The 25,401-nt window shown below is 38.6% G+C and overlaps 1 protein-coding gene across 4 annotated transcripts in view; it reads left to right on the top strand.

The window, feature by feature from the left end:
* Window positions 1–25,401, top strand: part of NEBL (nebulette) — a gene marked incomplete at its 5' end in the record, with an annotated part of 406,620 nt that overhangs the window by 259,469 nt on the left and 121,750 nt on the right. Inside the window, 3 exons of one of the 4 annotated variants that reach the window (XM_084619775.1) lie at window positions 13,481–13,537; window positions 13,630–13,701; window positions 23,880–23,984. The exons of the other annotated variants lie outside the window; for them this stretch is intronic. Coding sequence (XP_084475901.1) covers window positions 13,481–13,537; window positions 13,630–13,701; window positions 23,880–23,984 — 234 coding nt within the window. Of the gene's footprint in view, window positions 1–13,480; window positions 13,538–13,629; window positions 13,702–23,879; window positions 23,985–25,401 lie in introns of those variants that run through there. 4 annotated transcript variants of the gene reach the window in all.

Raw genomic sequence — 25,401 nt, 5'->3', positions numbered from 1 at the left:
AGCCTCCCCTCGCCTATGACTTTTTTCTTTAGCACAATCATGAGTTGATTTACTTACACGTATTTGTTTTTATTTCTGAAGGTACAGGATCAACCATAGTTTTTATAGTGCCTAGCTCATTCAAATGTGCTGGGCCTTTCAGCAGACTTCCATCAGCCACACATCTAGAGAATGGAGGAAGGGTTTCATGGCTAGTCATATTGAGGAAATAGATGCCAAAGTTACATTTTCTAAGGGAGTGGAGGGAAAATCATGCCACTACACGCTATCACAGCTATAATATAATACAGATCTATCCAGTGTGGCAATCTCCAGGGGACAGATGGCTCGAGGCAGACACTATCAGATGCAGGCCACCCGCTAAAAACACAGGGCTCTGCTGCATAATGTGTCAACCAACAAAGTGACAGAGAAGCAACTCTTTGGCAGCTAAGCTCATTCAGATACAGCTCAGAGAGACTTGTTGAGGAAAATGAAGACTGCATAGTTTAAAATGTGGAGGGGTTTTGTTAGTTCCTTGCAGGATGGTAGTCAATAACAGTTAAAGTTATTTCTGTAAGGTATATTAATAAGCTAGGATTAGTTAGTATGTGTGATGCGGCAGCTGTCATTTATGTGGCTCTTATTTTTGCTCTAGTAAAAAACAGCCCAACTAGAGATACTAACTTGAAATAAAGCCTGAATTAAACCCTGACACTGTTTATTATATCACTAAAATGATCATAAAGGTTGTTTTCCCACAGTTTAACCACAAAAATGTGCACTCACAACGTGCCCAGTTAAGATAACACTTTCCACCATAAATACTGCAATCCACAGACAGACTTTCTGGCATAAAATCACCACTGATTTAGCACAACTCAATTGCACAGGGATTTAAAAAACAAACAAGCAAAAAAATCCTGGCATTTACTCTTACGGACCTAGTAAGTGGTGTGTACCACAATGCTTTTCATACATGCATCATGCCATTGCAAAATCAGATTCTATTCTTCTTGCTGCATATAACTCAATAAAATCAATGGGAGTTGTGTGCACATAAAAAAAGGAAAATGTATTTTTTAGGGCAGTAAACAATACTAACCCATTGAAATGTTATAAGGAAAAGTTGCACTGCTCCAAACCCCAATTTACAGCTATCGTGTATAAAGCTGTTAAATCTCAATTCCCTACTTGATTAAATTTAGTCTGAAGAACTCTTGTTATTTTGTTGAAGCATATACAGCAAAGTTAAAATAATTGGGTCTCTGCTAGATTTACTATAGAGCTACAGTATTTGCAGCAAATGACTTGCACCCATTTCAGGTCTTTACCTTATATTGCTTATAAATTGTACACAAATAGTAACTTATGTTTTACCATTTTAGCAAGTGAATTATATGGTTTATATACTACTAAAACAGATTTGTCAATCTCCAAATACTTACACCCATTATTTGCCCATTTGTCTACCCAATATTTTCTGTCAAAGAATTTGTTTTGGGTGTCTGGCACCTTGCCACCTCACTGCTCCACTACCAGACATCATCTTTTTCGAAAAGATGCTCATTTGGGGAGTAGATTGCAGGTAAATCATGAGTCCTACACATCTGAAGACTTGGACTCAAAATAGTTTGTAAATAAAAATTTGTTTGGTGGTCTCATTCTTGTCCATAATACACAAAGTATTTTATCACAGTTAGTCTCTCCGCCCTGTCGTTAAGCATGTGATATCATCAATTTGGCAGGTTTGCTCACAAGATTCCCTAACACCACTTTTGGCCACAACCCCAAATATCTTTGAGTTGAAGGAATGAGCACATTGTGACACTACTTCACAAAACAGCAGCAGTTGGGCTTGCCCAGGAGAAGGCATGAAATGTGACAACTCTCTTCAACTTCATATTCTAGGACTTTGCACAGGAGAGACCCAGGACTTGACTAGCAGGGGTGTAGGAGGTTAAGGGCCAAAATACTTCCGCTGAGTTGTGTAGGGATACTTGATCAGCACAGAAACAACACTTTAGGTTGTGAATACTGCACTATTTGTAATGCTCCACTTAAAATTCAATAAAAGAAGAGTAATTCATATTCTCTCACTTTCATTGGGGATCTAGTTCAAAATCAACCCACGGTTTTCCCTGAAATGAGTGTGGCATTTTCAGTTCCGTTCTCACTGAAGAGAAGTACACAGATTTTGGGAGACAGGCCAGTCCTTGCTTACAGACAGCCCCCCAACCTGAAGCAAATATTCACCAGCAACCACACACCACACAACAGAACCACTAACCCAGGAACCTATCCTTGCAACAAAGCCCGTTGCCAACTGTGTCCACATATCTATTCAGGGGACACCATCATAGGGCCTAATCACATCAGCCAAGCTATCAGAGGCTCGTTTACCTGCACATCTACCAATGTGATATATGCCATCATGTGCCAGCAATGCCCCTCTGCCATGTACATTGGTCAGACTGGACAGTCTCTATGTAAAAGAATAAATGGACACAAATCAGACGTCAAGAATTATAACATTCGAAAACCAGTTGGAGAACACTTCAGTCTCTCTGGTCACTTGATTACAGACCTAAAAGTTGCAATTCTTCAACAAAACAACATCAAAACAGACTCCAATGAGAGACTGCTGAATTGGAATTAATTTGCAAACTGGATACAATTAACGTAGTCTTGAATAGAGACTGGGAGTGGATGGATCATTACACAAAGTAAAACTATTTCCCCATGTTTATTCCCCCCCTCCAACCCGCACTGTTCCTCAGACGTTCTTGTCAACTGCTGGAAATGGCCCACCTTGATTATCTCTACAAAAGGTTCTTCCCCTCCGCCCCGCTCTCCTGCTGATAATAGCTCACCTTAAATGATCACTCTCGTTACAGTGTGTATGGTAACACCCATTGTTTCATGTTCTCTATGTATATAAATCTTCTCACTGTATTTTCCACTGAATGCATCCGATGAAGTGAGCTGTAGCTCACGAACGCTTATGCTCAAATAAATTTGTTAGTCTCTAAGGTGCCACAAGTCCTCCTTTTCTTTTTGAGAATACAGACTAACACGGCAGCTACTCTGTATATCACAGTGGTCTCAACAAATTCCTCTGATCCACCTGTGAAATCCAGAGATTTCGTTCTCCTAAGGTCTCTGGTTTTGACAGAGCTCCATCCTGTTTGAGGGGATGGCAACTCACCAGAATTTTTTTCAGCTTGCTCTACACAAGAAGTTAAAAACCCTCCAGGCTTCATGCTTCTCAAAAATGGGCTAGAAAATTAAATGTTCACTTGACTTGGCTGCTCAAAGAGGTTTTCATGGAAGATGAATCAGCCACATCCTGTACATCAGAAGCAGAAAGAGGAACTGAATATGGACTCTAGCGCAGGGGTAGTCAGTTATTTTTTGTCAAGGTCCAAATTTCTTGGTTAAGGTCTAATCAAGGTCTAGACTACAGAGAAAATAATTAACAAATAAAAATAATTAAGAATAAATAAAAAGATTTTGGGGTCCATTCAAAAGCATCTGGCGGTCCAGATTTGGCCCGCAGTCTGCCTATTGACTACACCTGCTCTAGCTCCTCTTCTTCTAAATCTATTCAAACTAAGCAAAAAAGGAAGGTCAGGTACTGCATCTAACACCTTTCCTTCACAAAATCTGCATCTTGTTCCGATCCACTTTCTTCTAAGGAAAAGCTATGACATTCAGGATAATGAGGACTCAAGAATCTCACCTTGGTATCTTTCAGGGCTAATAACACTGAATTTGTTTGCAGATCCCATCAAAAAGAAAGGATTACTGGAGCTAATGCAAACAGACAGGGTTTTTTTGCTAATCTTATAAAGCAGAAGATGTCCCCTTTCCCCTTTCAGTCAGAGCACACTCAAATAGGGTTTAAGATAATCTGTCATTTTAGAAAAGATGTACCTGACTGCCATCCGGGAATCCCTATCATACACATAAACATTGTGGACTTGATATGGGAACTTCAACTGATTGGCCCTCCAGCAGCAGTGTTTTCAGTGCATTAGTCTCTGGGATCTAGGGCATCTATGTTGGATATGTTTCTCCCATGAATTTTCTTGTGCCACTGCTATTTAGAACCCAATTGCCTAACTGATGGACTCCATGAAGCCCAAAGGGAAAATTAGCGCTTTACCTGTAAATTTTGTTTCTGTTATAATTAGACCCACCAGCTTGTAACCCTCACTCATTTTGTAACTTTTCTTCAAGAAGCTTAAGCCATACATGATTTCAAGCCATACATGGTTTCCTCCTCTTGGACTTTGTTGGGAATGTTTTTCTTGACTGGCTGTATTTGTTCTGTTTGAATATTCTAATATTTTACTTAAGTCACACATTAACTGGAGTAGAGAGTGTAGCAACACAACTGACACATGAAAATCTGCTTTGTCACTCTGACTCAATAAGTGCCTGAGCTACTATCCAGATCTCTTCACTCATAGAGCTAATCAGCAGAAAGAGTTTGCCGGCAGGGTTTTAATTGGACTTTTTCAGAGTTTCTATGTCTTCATTAGAGTCATGTAGCAATTTTTTTTGCCAGATTCAGCCCATGGTATCAGATGAAAATGAACTTTCATGAAAAAATGGCAGCTGTAACCTCACATGTACATATATTTGAAAGCAGTACTACTGTGGAACATTTCCAGTTATAATGATGCTCAAGTAAATGACTCTATATGTTGAAGTGATTTATACTGCTAATGTTAATCTATCATTATTAACAGTTATTTAAAATCATAGTTATCTTCTTGGTATACAGACAATATGCTTACTTGTCTTCAGAAGACTTCCTAAAACAGAAAAGATAAAGATAGAGACTGTGATAAGGGAAACTTCACAAGGATCTTTAATGTGGAGACTCTGATGATGCAAATATGTATCAGGACCATAATACCTTTTAGGAAGAAAAGATAAGCAAGTCACCACCTATGGATGGTAAAAGTATGTCGGTAATATACATTTCTAAATATCTTCAACCTTAGCGAAAGCTAAACATAAAATCGTACTAGTCTGAAAAAGACCAGGTCTTTTAAAACTGCTATATGCCTGATCTATACATGATTTTCAGTTAGAAAAATACTTTTTTCTAAACAATGAGCTGTGCCAACAAGATTTTTTTTAAAAACCCTGATGTTACACATATTCCATGCATTCAGGAAACACTTTCTCCTCTAAGAAGGAATTAAAATGCAAACACAGAGCTTTTCTAGTTAGACTTCCAACTTAACCTGTTGTTTTCTGGATGGCTCATTAAGACAATCACACCCCAACAATGCTGTAATAATTTAGCATTGTTGCCGAAGGCCAGCTACATGATATGTTTAATGTACATTCCAAAATTATACAAAATATTAAAAAGATAGAATCTGATTACATACAGCTCATTCTTTCCATAAAGCTGCCCTGTGTAACAAAATAATTTGTTTTAATGTACTAAATATTATAAACAAAATGTTTCATAATACAGTTGCACTGAGTTAGAAATAAAGGTGTAATAATCCTGTGTTGAAATGGCTTTAACATAGCAAAGAACCTTGTACCCAGGGCTCTCTGGACCACATAAGCTATAATTAAGCTTGTGGTTATAATTCCACAGAGCAATTTAATGATTCTTCAGTGTTGATCTAGGGAACAGGAGAATATGCACGAAAAATGTAATAGCTCGTAATAATTAGGCAAGGGAAGGTTGGATTCTTACAAACACTCTACTTAACTAGGGTATATAGTTGTCATGACAACAGTGACAAGATGATAAAAATGTCTTTCCTCTGAACTGCTGAAAAATATATATTTCTTCTTCTATCATATGTCACAGTGGCAAACATCTGATTTAGTAACGATGTAGTATACTTGGTAACATATCTCTATATGCTGACAAATGTATTTTGCATTTTTATAGGATTTAATCAAATATCTGATGTACATAAAAATGCTGCATGAACTAGCAATTCTTTGAGAGTTTCTTTTGCTTCTTAAATCATTTCTTTTGTACACAGCTTCTCAAATCAAGTCATATGAAACCTTGGATTTTATCTTCATCATTGTTCACAGTTCATTGTTACTATTTCAACAAGAATACTTTAATAGAGAAAATTTTGCATTGTTCAAACAAAAACTGATTTAGTGTTATCTAAAGAAACAGTATGGATTTCAGATAAACAATTAAAAATGAGTTTGGCAATGTGCTTGGGATGGATATCTGAGTGTGGTCAATTGTCTTGTAGATATTTGAGGCAGGCAGCAATACCATTGTTGTGAGGTATGTCGGTGTGTACAAAGGGGACATCCATGGTGGAAAGGATGGTGTTCTGAAGGAGTTTGCTAATGCTGTGGAGTTTCTGGAAGAAGGTGGCCTTTTATGCGGTGAGTGGGTTGAGGATGTTTTCTATGCGTCCTGCTATTCCTTCAGTAAGAGTGCCATGGGCAGATATGATAGGTCTGCCTGGGTTCCCGTGTTTGTGTATCTTGGGAAGCATGCAGAAGGTGCCTTGGGTGGATTTACTGAGGATGAGGTGTAGAGTTTCTTAGAGTTGTTGGCGAAGGATTTGATGACATCCTTAATTTCCTGGGTGAATTTGGGTAGCCTGTTCCATTATGTGATCTACTTCTTTGGTGGAGTTTCCTTGTTTGATGAAGGCAGTTTTAAATGTGTTTACACATTGCCAAACTCATCCACTTCATCCTCACCCATTACAATTTTATACTCAACAAAAAACACTTTGTCCAAATCCTGGGAACAGCCCTGGGTACAATAATGGCTCCCCAATATGCCAACCTCCTCATGGGCCACATTGAGGAAGAATTTCTGGACAAATACACCATGAAACCAATGATATACGTGATATACGTGAGATATACGTGCAATTTCAATAACCGCCTTCCATCCATCCATCCATCCAAAACTCTCTAAAACGTTCCCATACTAGCATCAACTTCCTGGATACCACGTTCAGCTTCAACAATGGAACCGTACAAATGACTATATACAAAAAAATTCACAGATCATCACACTTACCAGTAATCACCCCAAACACACCAAGAAATCTGTTATCTACAGCCAGGCCCTGAGATACCACAGAATATGCTCTGATGAGAAAGTCTGGAATACACACCTTAACATACTTAAAACCACCTTTACCAAAGACGCTCTACCAGAGAAGCAGACCACATCATGAAATGGGCTACCCAAATACTCCTAGAGAACCTGCTTCAACACAGGAAAAAACCCACCCTTTGACCACACACTCAAGTTGGCACCTACCACTCCTACAATGGAATCAATAAGGCATATTATGAAATAATTACAACCCATACTTCCTGAAAGAACTCTTCTGGCCTCCAAACCACCCCCCTGCCTCACCCAGTTGATCATCAGAAGCAAGCTCCTTATAGACCAGGACCCCCAACTCAAAGCAGCAACAGACCCTGCCATAACAACAGATGTAAAACCTGCAGACTTATCTCCACTGCTACAATGATTAATACCCCCCACAACACACCTTTCAAGATCCAAGGGTCCTACACATGCCTATCACATGTGATGTACCTCAGACAGTGCACTAAATGCCCCAATAACAACTATGTGGGTGAAACCAGACAATCATTGAACTCATAAAGAAAAATGATAAAAGAGAAAAACACCACATCACCTGTGGGTGAATACTTTTCACAAAACAATCATTCCATATCTGACCTCTCAGTTCTCATCCTCAAAGGAAACCCGCACAATACCTTCAAAAGATAAGTGTGGGAGCTTAAATTAATATCTTTTCTAGATGGTCTTTGTCAAGGTTCCTCTCCCGCTCTGAACGCTAGGGTACAGATGTGGGGACCTGCATGAAAACCTCCTAAGTTTATCTTTACCAGCTTAGGTCAAAAAGTTCCCCAAGGTACAAAATATTCCACCCTTTGTCCTTGGATTGGCCGCTACCACCACCAAACAAATACTGGTTACTGGGGAAGAGCTGTTTGGAAACGTCTTTCCCTCCAAAATACTTCCCAAAACCTTGCACCCCACTTCCTGGACAAGGTTTGGTAAAAAGCCTCACCAATTTGCCTAAGTGACTACAGACCCAGACCCTTGGATCTTAAGAACAATGAACAATCCTCCCAACACTTGCACCCCCCCTTTCCTGGGAAATGTTGGATAAAAAGCCTCACCAATTTGCATAGGTGACCACAGACCCAAACCCTTGGATCTGAGAACAATGAAAAAGCATTCAATTTTCTTACAAGAAGACTTTTAATAGAAATAGAAGTAAATAGAAGTAAAGTAATCACCTCTGTAAAATCAGGATGGTAGATACCTTACAGGGTAATTAAATTCAAAACATAGAGAACCCCTCTAGGCAAAACCTTAAGTTACAAAAAAGATACAAAGACAGAAATAGTTATTCTATTCAGCACAATTCTTTTCTCAGCCATTTAAAGAAATCATAATCTAACGCATACCTAGCTAGATTACTTACTAAAAGTTCTAAGACTCCATTCCTGGTCTATCCCCGGCAAAGACAGCATAAAGACAGACACAGACCCTTTGTTTCTCTCCCTCCTCCCAGCTTTTGAAAGTATCTTGTCTCCTCATTAGTCATTTTGGTCAGGTGCCAGCGAGGTTACCTTTAGCTTCTTAACCCTTTACAGGTGAGAGGAGTTTTCCCCTGGCCAGGAGGGATTTCAAAGGGGTTTACCCTTCCCTTTATATTTATGACAGTCTTAATAAAGACACTAATTTATATCTTATTGCAACAATCCACACACACCCCTTTTATGTCCTTGGACTATAAAGGTGTTAATGGCCCACTTCACCTTGTTTGCAATGTTATTCTAGCTGTTTTGGTCCCAAGATATTAGTGAGGTAATATCTTTTATTGGACCAACTTCTGTTGGTGAAAGAAACCAGCTTTCGAGCAACATGGAGCTCTTCTTCAGGCCTGGACTAACAGCTCTGTCTAGCTTGAAAGCTTATCTTTTTCACCAACAGAAGTTGGTCCAATAAAAGATATTACCTCACCCACCTTGTCTTTCTAATATCCTGGAACCAACATGGCTACAACAACACTGCAAACACACAGATTAAACAAGGTAATACTTTTGAATAACTAGTTATGCCTGGTCCACAATAATTTACAGTGAAAAATTACAAAAAAGTGGGATTTTTTTCTAAATTGGTTTAATTTTGCTCATGGGTATAATAGGCAAGAAAACCACAATTAATATGTAATTATTGTTGCATCATAACTCTAATGTTAACTGTAATAATAACCTTTTAAATAACCTAAACAGCCAAGCAGTTCAGAATTTGTCATTTTTGACCATTTGACTTCCGATTGAAAAATAGCAGCTCTTCCCAGGAGAAAGCCCACGCTGGATCTTTGCAAAATTTAGCAATTCTTCTGGGCAATTATTAATATCTCCCCCTCTGTCTTTTAATTATTTTTTTACATCTTTTTCTTGCCAAATATATTGAATATGGGGGGAACAAGGAAATTTTAAAAACCCTTAGGATTAAAATATTTATTTTACAATGCAGAGATATTTCCATTCTTCAACGTTTCACTTTGGTATCAGCACAAAAAGTCCATGATTCATTGCTGTGCTGCATTTCTATTGTCTTTACCAAGTGCTCTGTATACCAGAAAAGCGAATTGCCATGTCATGTAGTTGCTCAGAAAGGCATTTATTATGACCAACATTTGCAGAAGTGGCCAGTTGTTTTGAGTGCCCAATTTCAGAGATTTTTGGGCCTAAATTTGAGAGGTGCTAAGTACCTACAGCTCCAAAAGAAGTCAGTGGGAGGTGTGGATGTGCAACCCCCCTGGAAATCGGTCCATATGGGTCTCAATTTGGGCACCTACCATCACTGTCACTCTTAAAATGTAGGAGCTTATCTGTTAAAACAGCAGGATAAAAGTCATTTGAAACCCTTGTGTATTATTAATGTGTAAGTGCCTTTTGTCTCTGGGTTACAGTAAGTGGAGAGCTGTCTGTTTTTCTCAAAAATTAAAAAAAACCCAAACAATCTTAATGAATACTTTTTATTCAATCACAAATGTTCTGTCTGTTTTCATATCTTTTTCTAATTAAGTGCTTCTCTTCCAGACAGCAAATGGGAGGCATATGTTAGTCACAACTATTTTTTGGTATTTTGGGAATTTTACATTAAAAATTACACATTCCCTATGTTTTCTGTGTAGATACAGGCTCCAATAACACATGAGAATCTACTAACATGGACCCCTGCAATTTTTCCTGGGTGCAGGTTCCACAGCAGTGGATCACTTTTTGGGATGCAGTACAAAGTTGTGATGTGATGTGCTAGAATTAGGAAAAGAATGTCATGTTTAGAATGATTGTCAATCCAGTTAGCTTTCTTACTTTAAATAAGAACCTTACAATTAGGGTTGTCAAGTGATTAAAAAAAATTAATCACGATTAATCACACTGTTAATAATAGAATACCATTTAAATATTTTTGGATGTTTTCTACATTTTCAAATATATTGATTTCAGTTAACACAGAATACAAAGTGTACAGTGCTCACTTTGTATTTATTTTTGATTACAAGTATTTGCACAGTAAAAAAACCAAAAGAAATAGTATTTTTCAGTTCACCTAATACAAGTACTGTAGTGCAATCTCTTTATCGTGAAAGTTGAACTTACAAATGTAGAGTTATGTAAAAAAAACTGCATTCAAAAATAAAACAATGTAAAATTTTAGAGTCTACAAGTCCACTCAGTTCTACTTCTTGTTCAGCCAATCGCTCAGACAAACAAGTTTGTTTACATTTGCAGGAGATAATGCTGCCTGCTTCTTGTTTACAATGTCACCTGAAAGTGAGAACAGGTGTTCTCATGGCACTGTTGTGGCTGGTATCACACGATATTTACAGGCCCGAAGCACTAAAGATTCATATGTCCCTTCTTGCTTCTGCTCAATAACAATCCAAAGCAGTGCGGGCCGACGTATGTTCATTTTCATTGTCCAAGTCAGATGCCACCAGCAGAAGGTTGATTTTCTTTTTTGGTGGTTCGGGTTCTGTAGATTCTGCATTGGAGTGTTGCTCTTTTAAGATTTCTGAGAGCATGCTCCAGACCGTGTCCCTCTCAGATTTTGGAAGGCACTTCAGATTCTTAAATCTTGGGTTGAGTGTTGTAGCTATCTTTAGAAATCTCACATCGTACCTTCTTTGTGTTTTGTCAAATCTGCAGTGAAAGCATTCTTAAAATGAACAACATGTGTTGGGTCATCGTGCAAGACTACTATAACATGAAATATATGGCAGAATGCGGGTAAAACAGAGCACGGGACATACAATTCTCCCCCAAGGAGTTCAGTCACAAATTGAGTAACGCATAATTTTTATAACGAGTGTCATCAGCATGGAAGCATGTCCTCTGGAATGGTGGCCGAAGCATGAAGGGACATACAAATGTTTAGCATATCTGGCACATGAATACCTTGCAACGCCGGCTACAAAAATGCCATGCGAATGCCTGTTCTCACTTTCAGGTGACATTATAAATAAGAAGAGGGCAGCAGCGTCTCCTGTAAATGTAAATAAACTTGTTTGGTTTAGTAATTGGCTGAACAAGAAGTAGGACTGAGTGGACTTGTAGGCTCTGGAGTTTTACATTGTTTTGTTTTTAGAGTGCAGTTATGTAAAAAAAAATCTACATTTGTAAGTTGCACGTTCACAACAAAGAGATTGCACTACAGTATTTGTATGAGGTGAATTGAAAAATACTATTTCTTTTGTTTATTGGTTTTACAGTGCAAAAATTTGTAATAAAAATAATATACACTTTGATTTCAATTACAACACAGAATACAATGTATAGAAAAATGTAGAAAAACACCCAACATATTTAATACATTTCAGTTGGTATTCTATTGTTTAGTAGTGTGATTAAAACTGTGATAAATTGCGATTAATTTGTTAATCGTAATTCATTTTTTTGAGTTTATCCCATGAGATAACTGCAATTAATCAACAGCCCTACATTCAATACATTCTCACAGAACAACAAGTGAACTGATTTCCACAAGCAATAAGGCAGCTTCCATTCCAACAGAGCTGAGCTCATGAATTTATACAGCAAAGGTTGGTTCTGAGACTACAAATCTTGACAGACTTTAAGTGTGAATGGTTACACAGGCTTTTAAGGAACTTGTATTATCTGTATGATCATGGTATGTTATCTTCTGTAGAGTGTTGGTATGTGTGTGTATGTATGCATGTATATTACTTTAGCTGACATAATGCATGAAGCATTTTAAGAATGTATAAAGTTTAATATAAAAACATTTTCAGGAAAAAGAACGAGGAGTACTTGTGGCACCGTAGAGACTAACAAATTTATTTGAGCATAAGCTTTCATGGGCTAAAGCCCACTTCATCAGATGCATACAGTGGAAAATACAGTAGGAAGATATATATATACACACACACACAGAACATGAAAAAATGGGGGTTGCGATACCAACTCTAATGAGAGTAATTGAGTAAGGTGGGCTATTATCAGCAGGAGAAAAAAAAAGTTTGTAGTGATAATCAGGATGGCCCATTTCAAACAGTTGACAAGAAGGTGTGAGTAACAGTAGGGGGAAAATTATCATGGGGAAATAGTTTTTAGTTTGTGTAATGACTCATCCACTCCAAGTCTTTATTCAAGCCTGATTTAATGGTGTCCAGTTTACAAATTAATTCCAGTTCTGCAATTTCTCATTGGAGTCTGTTTTTGAAGGTTTTTTTGTTGAATAATTGCGACTTTTAAGTCTGTAATTGAGTGTCCAGGGAGGTTGAAGTTCTCCAACTGGTTTTTGAATGTTATAATTCTTGATGTCTGATTTGTGTCCATTTATTAAGTGCACCAAAAGTAACATGTATTACATTCTGAAATTACATTTCATAAAGCAAATGTGAATTGTCCAGACTCTCTCTAGTAGAAAACTAGAGGTGTGTGTGCTTTTTCTGTATGAACTTTATTTCGACTGAGTGAAAAAGATTTGTGACAGCTGGTTTGGAGTCTGTGATATCTTAAATGTTAGAACTAGATAGTTTCCCCATAATCTTAGGCTTCATGGCACCCGTTTTAGCCCGTTGATTTCATTAAATCATTTATCTTACATAGTTACTGAATTACAGTGCTTTAATTAAATGTGTCTTAGACATTTAGGAATAGTTTATTTGAATAGGTCATTTAATTATACTTTATCTGTAAGAAAGTATTAGCTGAGTTAGCAAGGCCATCTGTAATGCCTTTTAGTTCACTCACACCGAATTGTTCAGATAAAGACTTTCAAGTGCTGTCTAAATAAGGAAGAAGCCTTGGTAAGGTTAAGTTTAATGAAGGACACCAGAGAAGCATACACCCTCGACAAGTGGTAGAACATAAACCATTTGCTGCAGCAGTGGGCTTTTTCAATTTTTACCCCCTTGTTTTTCAAAAATATTAAAAAATAAGAATGCCTGTCCTTCAGGATTTCAGGGAAGATGAAAGCGAGGAGGAGGAAGAAGAAAGGGTGGGTGGCAGTGATAACTTTGAAAAGGTGCTCACTTCTTTTTTCACTGTTTTAGTTTACTGATATTGAAATGCTTTCCCTTTCCTTTATAGGTGTTCCTTAAGCCTGTTATTGAGGACAGAAACATGGAACTGGCCAGAAGATGCACTGAAAATATAAGTGATGTAAGTGACTGTAACCATTTGTGTCCTTCAATTATATTGCTTTCTTCTAAAGGTTTTATTTGTATTATTCTTATTTCTTCAGATTTATAAAATGTAGCTATAGGTGCCCATCCTAGGTTCTGGGTGCCTACTCAATAGATTAAAACATACAAAAGAATATAAATGGGCCCCAGGAATATGTGTATGAGGAAACTCCATTAAAATGTTACAGAATCTCATGAAGGCACTCAATTAACAAATTCCAAATGAGTTGTTTTAGAAATATAATGTATGTCTGCATTTGGCATGAACACCTTGGATCAGATCCGTAGTGGGCATAAATTGGAGTAGCTCTGTTGGCTTCACTGAAGTAATATCAGCTTTATGTCAGCTGAGGATCTGGCCCCCCTGAGTGAATTATGAAAGTGAAGCTTTGAGCTTGAGTTTGTATTTATTGCGGTGCCCCTCCTGGAAACTTGAATCCCAGGAGGAACTTTGCAACTGTGCACTAATTGGGGTTCTGTTTTTGATTAGACACAGAGTGACAGCTCTCCTTCATGGACTAAATATATATGGTGACTAACAGCAAAACAGCCCATTATATAGGAGATGGTGATTTGCCTCTAAAATAATCTTTCCAGCCAACTCTAGGCTGGGATGTTTTGGCAATTGATTGATTAGTAGGACTGCAAAGTGCGGGCTGGTTCATCTTGTATTGTAACATGGTGCATAAACTTATCGTAGCATTATTATCCAAGGTGAATAAGTATGTTGACTTTATGAGATTAATACATGCAGAAACTAGAGTATAGAGGATGCAGAAAATTCATTACTGGAGGACATTTATTAGGAAAGAATAGATGGCCGCTAGAAAAATGGTACATCTGGAATGTTTAGGAGCTGCTATGCTGGGAAGAGAATGCAGCTTGACAGGGTCAAATCTTCTCTTTTGCCCGAACACTGTGTGGGAATACTTAAATCTTGGTGTGGGCTGAATATTGGATATAGCCTTAAGAGAAGCCAGTAAGGTGATTACCCAGTAACATCAAATTATCTTAAGAGGTAGTACAGACTATTAATATTTTTATCAAAGGTACTGATGGTTACCCATGTGTTTTTGTTTGGAAATGTACTGTATATGACACAATACCTGTGAAGTCAGGTAAAAGCCAAAGTAAAAATGAAGCATTAGGCTGACCTGAAATCCATTTATTGTTTCCGTACTACTTATTTCTAGATATGATTGCTGTTATAAAGGCAAAAAAATACCCTGAACAGTGTTGATAAACTATTTGTTTTAATTAGAAAGGAATTACTATTGAAAAGTGTATCATTGGTGGTCATGGTGGCTGTTGCTGCTGTTAATCAGTTGATAAATATTGTGGAGATATCTTTCTTTGATTTTTCTGTGAAGGTTTAGGGGCTAAGATGAATAAATGAATTAAAATGAGGTTTCAGACCCTCTAATTGTTCAAAGATGTCGCTTTTGCTGAAAGACTGTGTTAGATTTTCACTGAGATATGTGAAGCTTTCAAAGGATAATGATTTCTGTATGATATTATTATAAGAAATGCAATGGTCCAGAACCAATATAATTTCAAAGGGAATTCTCCCTATTAATATACTAAAATGGAACCCGCATTTTGGGCCTGATCCAATGCTCACTGAAATCATTGGATGTGTTTTTATTGGCTTTTATGGGTATTGGATCAGGTTCAAAGTGAATTTTTTTAATCCCCCCAAACCTTCACCATAATTGAATTTTCACTATTACTAGAAAAGTTCTACAGTACTCAGGGAGAAAATTTCCCCTATCACTATACATCTTCATTCTAGGAATCGTGCCAGAACCTCTTGACCCTTTTTGGTTACAGGGGAGACACACAGCTGTGAAGGGTTTCTCGGGGGATTGTCTTCATTCACTTCTGGCAGCACCTGCTCAAAGTTTGGGAACAGAGCTCAGTGAATATTCCAGTTTGCTTTTGGATCCAACCATATTCATAGTTCTTTACATTTGCTTTTTTTTTAAACGTTTGTGCAAAGTACTTTTTGTTTGCATGACTGTTTAGGGAGGAGCTATTATTCATGCAAATATGGAAATAGATTAGTGTATTCACTTGGTAATGAACAAAGTTGTACTTGAAAACCTGTGTGTGTGTGTATAAATGTAAATACATGCCCAAGTACATGCACTCAGAGGTTTCAGACCCAAATTTGCTCATTACCATGTAGAAAGGAAAGGGACTGGAAATGAAGGTAATATGTATAAGTCCAACATAAGTGGGTTTCAGTGACTTTGTGTGGCTTGCAGTTTTACCCTAAGGTGACCTTGTGACAGCAGCTCATGACCTTGTGACTACAAGGCTGGGTTATTCCCTTTCCTTCCTTGCAAGGCTGTCAACACAGATACTCTGTCAGAGTGCAATGGCATGATTGTTCATGGCTTGAGATACTGTGATCATATTATGTTCACCCTGAGTTCTTTATAATCTGACTTTAAATTGGCACTGTTATTTTTAAAGCCCTTTACGGCATGCAAGCCTTGGGTCTTGTATGAGAGGATATCCGTTCTCATGTTCCACTGTTTAACAGAGTTCAAGATGCCTTTTATTCTCACTTACGTTGGACTTATGTGTGTTACCTTCCTTTCTAGCCCCTTTCTTTTCCACATTTAAATTGGACCCCTTAATTTGTTGTTATTGTTTGTATTTTAAAAGGGGACACAGGGTGGTGTTATGGGGAAAGTAGGAAGCTGAATAAAGTTATTAAGCAAATTATCATAGTCCTTTCTGTAAAAGGGAAATAGCTTGCCTCTTGAATCATCATACTGCATTTCATATGTGCATGTTACTAATGTTTCTTTATCACCTGCAGCAAATTCCCTTTAAACATAATGCTACTTACCATCTAATTTGCCACATACTGTAGTCCAAATTGTAGTTCTTCTAATTCAGCATCTCCTTGCCATCGGCTGGACATGGTGAAGATTAGATCCTGCCAGGACTTTAATTACTGTTTTTCTCAATTAATAGTGTTTAATGATGGTTAATAAAAATTAATAGAAAATGCATTTGTTGCAGTTCAGGTTTCTTTTCTTTTCTTTTAACTACAAAAGAATTTGAAGTACTACACTATGGTTCTGAGAATTGTCAGTAGACTGGAGACAAAAAATTATTTATTGTTGGTTAAAATGAGAAAAGTAATTACGACACAGTTAACTATTGTTTCAAGCTGCTTTTCTCAGTATTGGATAGAAAATGTGGATGCATGATAAACTGTGTCTTAATTAAATCCTCATTGAATATCTCATTGGTCTAATGTTTCAGAGTTTGACTTTTCATCTTAAGATTTATATCCAGTTTGAAACAAATTGTTCAGGATATAATTTGTTGTTGTTAAAAGCTAATACTAACCAATCTACAGTATACCAGTGTTTCCAGAGCCAGATTCTGCCCTCAGTTACACATGTGCAACTCTACAGACCATATCCATATGACTTCAGTAGGGCTGCATTGGTATAACTGACTGAATTGGATCTGGCAGAATTTGGTCCGTTTGACTCTTCTTTTGCAATTGTAGCCCACAACTACTCAGTGTAGTAGTTGTGCAGAACTGTTGTGCCTAAATGTGAAAACTTGTCATTTAAACGTTATATTTTTAAAATGGAAGCAATTTGAAAAACAGTATGAAGTCATTAAGGGCCCAATCCAGCTCTCGTTGAAATCAATTTAAAGACTCACATTAACCCCAGTGGAAATTGGCTCAAGCCTTAAATTGTGATATATAAGGTCATGTTTTCCCATAAGAGGCCAATTTATCCAAAAAGGGGCCTTAAAAATCAGTATATCTTTGTCAACATCTGAATAAAAATAATTCACAGTGAATTTGAGGGAAAAATGTATACCTGTATATTTACCTAAGTGGCTGCATATGCAACTTAATCTTAAAAAGTTGTAAGTATATTTTTATCATATTTCAAACAAATTCACAGGAACAATAACTTTCACTTTATTGATGGATTAGAGCTGTAGTAGGATGGTTTCCTGTTCTGAACACAGTGTCACTGTTTTATTTTACACACTATATCATACATACATCCATAGCTTATACTAGTAGGCTGTTTAAGAGTCTTGAAGTGTGAAAGTTACATTTGTGTGTGTGTACACATATGTAGTGGAGATGCAAAACTGTTACTTTTGAATGTTTTCCTTCAGTATGGTACCTAGAGAAAAACTCAAATTCCACAGCAAGTCATAGATTTTCTGCTATTAACTTCAATAGCAATTGATATAAAGTAGCAGAATAGAAAACTATTGTGAATATTACTGTTGAAATCTTTGATTCCCATTTGTTGTAAAACAGAATTGTGGTGGTTTTAATATCCTGTGAAATAAGAGTCAAAGAGACACAAGGCCAAATGCAGAACTGGTGTAAAGAAAAGTATTTCCACAGAAGTTAGTTGAATTATGACCAATTATATCAAGGTCGGATTGTCCCAATGGGTTTATAATTATTAGTTAAAATTATACAAGTATAAAGGACACAAAAGGTATATATTTGGCCTGAGATTTTCAGAGGAGCCTAAAAAAGTTAGACATCCAACTACCATTGAAATTCAATGGGATTTGGGAGCCTAAGTCCCAAAGGAAGAATTTTTCATAATCATATCTTGTGAGGTCTAAGAGATCCAGTCATCCTTGCATAATACTTTGTAATGAATAGGAGGTCACTTGCAGGCAAAAATTCACACTTCGCCAAATTAATATTTTACTCATCCAAATTTTAAACCCCAAATTTGAATAAGAATATAAGCTTCTATGCTCATTTCTTCCAGTCATTGCTTGTATTCACCACATATCCCCACCATTTATGCTTCAGAAACTTCTTGCCTACTTCATACATATTTCAAGTGCAAAAATGTCACTACAGTATTCCGTATGTCCTTTTTCATCTTCCAATTGCTTGATGCCAATTGATGCAAAAATGTCTGTAGCAGAACAGAACATCTAGGATCAAAATCTAATGTGAAGATCCTGTCTTATGTCCTGTCATAATTACCCACTCAAATCTTGCGCTCACAACCAGCACATTCTGATTGGGGCTTCTAGGAGCTGCCAAAATAAAACTAGACAAATTTCCCGTATTTCAAGCAGGTGACCATGAATGATATCACTCTCCTGAGGCTAACACAGAGAGATAAATCATAGAATATAGAACATCAGGGTTGGAAGGGACCTCAGGAGGTCATCTAGTCCAACACCCTGCTCAAAGCAGGACCAAGTCCCCCAATTTTTGACCCAGATCCCTAAATGGCCCCCTAAAGTTTGAACTCACAACCCTCGGTTTAGCAGGCCAGTGCTCAAACCGCTGAGCTATCCCTCCCCCAAATGATGTTGCTTGAATGGCACCAAAGCCCGGGCCCATTCACTGCAATGCTTTGTTCTGCAATGATTCTAGACTACTTGCTACTGGCTTGGCGTGGTAAAGTGTCCTACCATGTAGTTCGGAATAAGGTGCCCTCCCCAGAAACCTTTTGCAAAGGCTTTTAGAGTACTCCAGGAGAGTTTCATGGAGATGTCCCTGGAGGATTTCTGCTCCATCCCCAGACACATACTTTTCCAGTAGCTATAGTGGCCGCGAATGCATCCCAAGTCTTCAGGGCAAATTAATCATTAAACACGCTTACTTTTAAACCTGAATTATATTGACAAAGGTACACTCACCAGAGGTGCCTTCTCTGGCTTCATGGTCTGGGACCCCGCCTTAGGAGGGTTGGGAGGATACTGGCTCCAGGGTGATGAACAGTTCCTGGCTGCCGGGGAGAAGGGATTCTCCGCTTGCCTGCTGTGTGCTATCTTCAACCTCCTCCTCCTCCTCATCCACAAAATCCTTATCCTTATTATGTGAGACTCCCCCCTTGCAGGTGTCCATGGACAGTGGTGGGGTAGTGGTTGGGGCCCCCCCCTAGAATTGCATGCAGCTCATCATAGAAGTGGCATGTATGGAGCTCTGACCCGGAGCGACGGTTTGCCTCCTTTGTTTTTTGATAGGCTTGGCTGAGCTCCTTAATTTTCATGTGCCACTGCTGTGTGTCCCTGTTGTAGCCTCTGTCCATCATGCCCTTGGAGATTTTGGCATATATATTGGCATTTCATCTTTTGGAATGGAGTTCTGCCTACACTGATTCTTCTCCCCTTACAGTGATCAGATCTAGTACCTCCCATTCGGTCCATGCTGTAGCTCTTTTGCGATTCTGGGACTGCATGGTCACCTGTGCTGATGAGTTCTGCATGGTCACCTGTGCTGATCAGCTCACCACGCTGGCAAAACAGGAATTGAAATTCAAAAGTTCCTGGGGCTTTTCCTGTCTACCTGGCCAGTGCATCTGAGTTGAGAGTACTGTCCAGAGCGGTCAGAATGGAGCACTCTGGGATAGCTTGTATGATTTAGTTGGGGATGGGATGATTTAGTTGGGGATTGGTCCTGCTTTGAGCAGGGGGTTGGACTAGATGACCTCCTGAGGTCCCTTCCAACCCTGATATTCAATGATTCTATGATAGCTCTCGGAGGCCAATACCGTCAAATTGTGTCCACACTACCCCAAATTTGACCCAGCGAGGTCAATTTTAGCACTAAACCCCTCGCCGGGGAGGAGTACAGAAATCGATTTTAAGAGCCCTTTAAGTCGACAAAACAGGCTTGGTCGTGTGGATGGGTGCAGGGTTAATTCGACCTAAATTCGTAGTGTAGACCAGGGCTTAGAGACTAACATTCTCTAAGGTGCCACAAGTACTCCTCATTCTTTTTGCTGATACAGACTAACACGGCTACCACTCTGAAACCAGTCTTACCATGGAGTTACAGACAGTCCCCTTAGACTCTCTAGTCTATCTTGCTACCCAGACAAACTGGATTTAGTAATAAATGGTCACTTGTCTTACACCAAAAATCACATCTCATTCAGGTTGCTTCTAGTTCCAAGAGACCAGTCATTTACCCCAAATCAGTTGGTACCCTAGCTCTTATACCAGAGACAGCGACTGTAGCCAATCCTGTAATAAACTATCTAAAATGTTATTAGGTAGGAAAAAAGAAATAAGAGAGTTGTTTATAGGTTAAAGCAAGCAAATGTATACACACATATGAGTTACCATCTAACTCCTAAGAGTGACAGAGTTGTAGTGATCTGTCAAGTCAAAGTGTCTGTCAGGGCAAACCCAGAAGGCAGTCCCTGGGGATTTCTGGCTTCAGTTTAGAGTCTCTGGCTCTGTCAGAGTTCAAACAGCCAAAAAGATTTCCTTCATTCGGCTTCCAAGTCCACAGGATGAGCTTCCTTGCACACAGCATATTCCGGGTGTGAGGGCCATTAATCAATCCTTTGTACTGCAGTATTTCTTGATGGCCCATCTAACTTCGATAGTCCTTCTGGATGGGCATAGGATGATTCCCATGCATGGGTTCACAAGTTCAGAGCAAACCTTTTCAAAACTATAAAGCAAAACTTACATATTTTCTTAGCATGGAATACCGACATTACAAGTGAGATTAATGCGTAAAGCAATTTACAAAGATTTCATATAGTCTAAATACATTCTTAAAAGACTACTTATTTTGACTCAAATAGTCAAAAGACTACTTATTTTGAGCAAAACGAACACAGAAGTGAACTGGTCTGGTCTCCAGCTATGAGTTTGTTAGTTCTTAGCAAATGCCTGCAGTCTTGGCAAGAGCTGGCATCTGGCCTGACAGTGTCACAGGCTGCATCATGGAATATTTCTTACCTGAAAATTTCCTTTCTGTTAGCAACATCTCCCTCAGTTTTACCCTCCCTAATGGTTCATTAGCCAAGGGGTCAGCTTTTTAGTTGGACAATTACTGTGCAGACAGTTGCCTGCTGTACAGTTAATGAGTTAGCATTTGATGATGATGATAGTATCTGTACACAAGTTTTAGAATGACTCATCTGTGGCAAGCGGGAGAAGGAGGCATGGCCAGCACATGCTGTGCTGCAGTTTTGAACTGCCTCTGGAAATTGCTGAGTGAAGGGGAGCAGGCATAACAGAATTGTGGGAGATGCTACTTACAGAAATTATGGGGTAAGAAAATTTTTATTTTCTATTGCTCAGGCTGTGTTGCTTCTGTCAGCAAGTCTTCAGTGTATAAATGCAAGGTGCTACAGTGCAGAGTGTGAAAATGAGGTTAGAGAGATGAGAACAGAAGAGCTTATGTCTAAATAATTCACTTTACATTGAACCATATTGATATCAATATTGAAAGAAACTTCAAGCAGTTAAGGTTGCTTAAGTGGAATACCTATCCACACACTTCCTTAAAAACAAGGAAAGTTCAGTTGAGCTATCCTTCTTTAAATGTATGTTAATCCTTTCACATTACATTCACCATCTTCACTAACTTATTCTGTCCCTCTATAAATAAGTCCCATTCACCTCCAGCATAGTCAGTAACACCATACGCATTCCTCGCAATCACACTGTAACACAAAACATTAACTCAGACCACAGCAACAATAACATAAATATTCGTTAGTTATCTGTATCTCGATAAAGCCTATGATGTGGTGGTTTCTCATGGGAAAGTATGAGTTGAGACTTTATTTTTGTTGGGTTTCTAAAATAACTATTTTAGGGAAAGAAGATCCATTGCTTTGTTTTGTCATCCTCCACCCCCACCTTGGTAGCAAAAATGATCTCCTGTGTGTGTGAAAAAGACTTTAGGAATGAGCTTATGACTTTTTTTTTCTGCCTTCAAGAAGAGTCTGACAACTGCACTACACAGCTATCTAGAAGACCTTGACTTCAAATGCTAGAGACTTTGGGGACAACATTTTGAAACCTGCCCCTCAGAATTTATTCATGGATCTTGGATACATAAAAACTGTAATTGCATGTTGTCAAGGTTCCTTCCCCACTCTGAACTCTAGGGTACAGATGTGGGGACCTGCATGCAAGACCCCCTAAGCTTATTCTTACCAGCTTAGGTTAAAACTTTCCCAAGGCATAAACTTTGCCTTGTCCTTGAACCGTATGCTGCCACCACCAAGCATTTTAAAGAACAGGGAAGAGTCCACTTGGAGACGTCTTCCCCCAAAATATCCCCCCAAGCCCTACACCCCCTTTTCTGGGGAAAGCTTGATAAGAATCCTCACCAATTTGTACAGGTGAACACAGACCCAAACCCTTGGATCTTAAGAACAATGAAAAATCAGTCAGGTTCTTAGAAGAATTTTAATTAAAGAAAAGGTAAAAGAATCACCTCTGTAATATCAGGATGGTAAATACCTTACAGGGAAATCAGATTCAAAACACAGAGAAACCCTCTAGGCAAAACCTTAAATTACAAAAAGACACAAAAGCAGGAATATACATTCCATTCAGCACAGCCTATTTTACCAGCCATTAAACAAAAGGAAATCTAATGCATTTCTAGCTAGATTACTTACTAACTAACAGGGATTGTGAGGCTGCATTCCTGATCTGTTCCCGGCAAAAGCATCACACAGACCGACAGACCCTTTGTTCCCCCGCCCTCCAGATCTGAAAGTATCTTGTCCTCTTATTGGTCATTTTGGGTCAGATGCCAGCGAGGTTACCTTAGCTTCTTAACCCTTTACAGGTGAAAGGGTTTTGCCTCTGGCCAGGAGGGATTTTATAGCACTGTATACAGAAAGGTGGTTACCCTTCCCTTTATATTTATGACACATGTGTTGTGGGAAAATGAAGATTTTGTATTTGCAATGTTTGTGTATAGAAATTTAGAGGCTGTTTTTAGTACTTTTGACATGAAATCAGGTGGAGAAAACTCTCTTCAATACCCCCCTTTCTTTCAAGATACTACAGGAATTGCAAGTAGTGGGTGACAGTACACTGTAGGTATAACAAATAATCCTGTCTTTTTCATATGTCATATAAAAGATTTTGTGATTTTTTTTACATCATCTAGGTGCTCAGTGAACAAGTTTAAGTTTCTGTTATAACTTGATCTTCTTGCTGTTGTAGGTTTCTATTTGACGTTATCTGAGTGGTTTTTCTCTGTGGCTTACTTTGTTACATGATGTGGTGTTTACAAGCCACTTGGCACAGTATTTTAGTGTTCTGTCCAAATGAGTAGAATAAATCTAAAAAGGTAATTGTCTTTTTCTATTTTTAGGGTTAATTTAAATTCATTTTTTCTCTTTGTAGATCCACTATAAAGAAGAGTATGAAAAATCTAAAGGCAAGTTCACATTTGTATCTGACACCCCTCAGTTAAAACATGTGAAAAATATGAGTGCTTTTATTTCTGAGGTAAGATATAAAAGATTGCAGAATATTCTTCAGTACTTAGTTACCAGTAAAAAAGCCCACTAAGTTGAATATTGCGATTCTTGAGGGGGTGGATTGGGGAGTCTATTCATATCAAATAGCAAGAGAATCCAAAAGTTTTAGTGGGTTATAGGAGTGTCACTACTGTATACAGTTTAAGTGTATAAAGGTAATGTAGTATTGTATAGCACCTTTCTTCTAGGATCCCACATTGTTTGACAAACATTAAATGTAAATAGTTCTGTGAGAGTAGACCCCTTGTGAGCTAATGGACCCGCTCATTAGCCTGGGATAAACAATCAGCCATGCTTGGTTCTGTTTATGGTCTTTCCCCCAGGGCTCTGTTTATTCTCCAACTCAAAACAAAAAGAAATATAGAACAATTAGAAAAGCAATAGTCCTGGTCTTGACTGGAATTGTGGGATCCTCTGGCCTCCAGTAACTAAAGGGTCTGGACTTGCCCTCTTGAAGCCTTCTGCTGCAGCCACAGGAGACTGTGCGCTCAGCTGTCTCCTGGTCTCAGACTCCCTCATGGAGGTGGGCTCTTCATTGATATCCTCCGGTGGGAATCAGACCCAATCATTAGCTGCTGTCCTGCTGGGTCAGCTGATTCCCTGCACCTGCCTGCTGGGCTTCCCTCCAGAACAGTGCCAGTTGGTCCCTACTCCCCCCAGCCCCTGAAGTGGTAGACCGCCCTGTTACACTCCCTTTCACAGATGGATGGACCAAGAGAAATCATTATTATTTGTTGTTTGTATTACAGTAATGACTAGGGCTCCATTGTGCTAGGTGCTGTCCAGATACATAGAAATGGATAGTTCCTGCCTTGAGGAGCTTACAGTCTGAATAGCAAACAAAGAATAAGAGAAAGGGATAATAGGAAATATTATCTTACAAGTGGAGAACTGAGGCACGGATCAGGTAAGTGGCTTGCTCAAGGTCACCCAGGAAGTTTGTGCTGAGCTGGGAATTGAACCCAAATCCTAGTCCATTGCCTTAACCACAAGGCCATCTTTCCTTCCTAGTGGCTTTGCATAAGACCATACAGTGGCATACCTGGTATCAAATTCTAAGTATACTGACTCCAATTCCTACTTTCCATACTTACTAGACCAAATAAATGAACATCAACTCTTAACTGCACGCTATAACTATCATGGGCCACATTTTAACTCACAGTGGAAAAGTTTTCTCTCTCAACTCAAACTCCAGTAAAAATGTTTATAATTACATACTATACATATAGAACAAAATTTATTCGGAGTGTGGAGTACCTGTGCAAGGTCCCTCCATGCTACTTGGAGTGGGGAGAAGGACCAATGATGAAGCTGCCACGTAGTGCCCCCTTATATGCCATAGAAAGCTCCTCTTTTAATCTGCAGAGGGTAGCACAAAGTCC

This window comes from Lepidochelys olivacea, assembly GCF_965140295.1.
Source record: "Lepidochelys olivacea isolate rLepOli2 genome assembly, chromosome: 2".
NCBI classification, from domain to species: domain Eukaryota; kingdom Metazoa; phylum Chordata; order Testudines; family Cheloniidae; genus Lepidochelys; species Lepidochelys olivacea.
The sequence above is the reverse complement of the archived record's forward strand: the minus strand, read 5'-3'. Positions and strand labels throughout refer to the sequence as shown.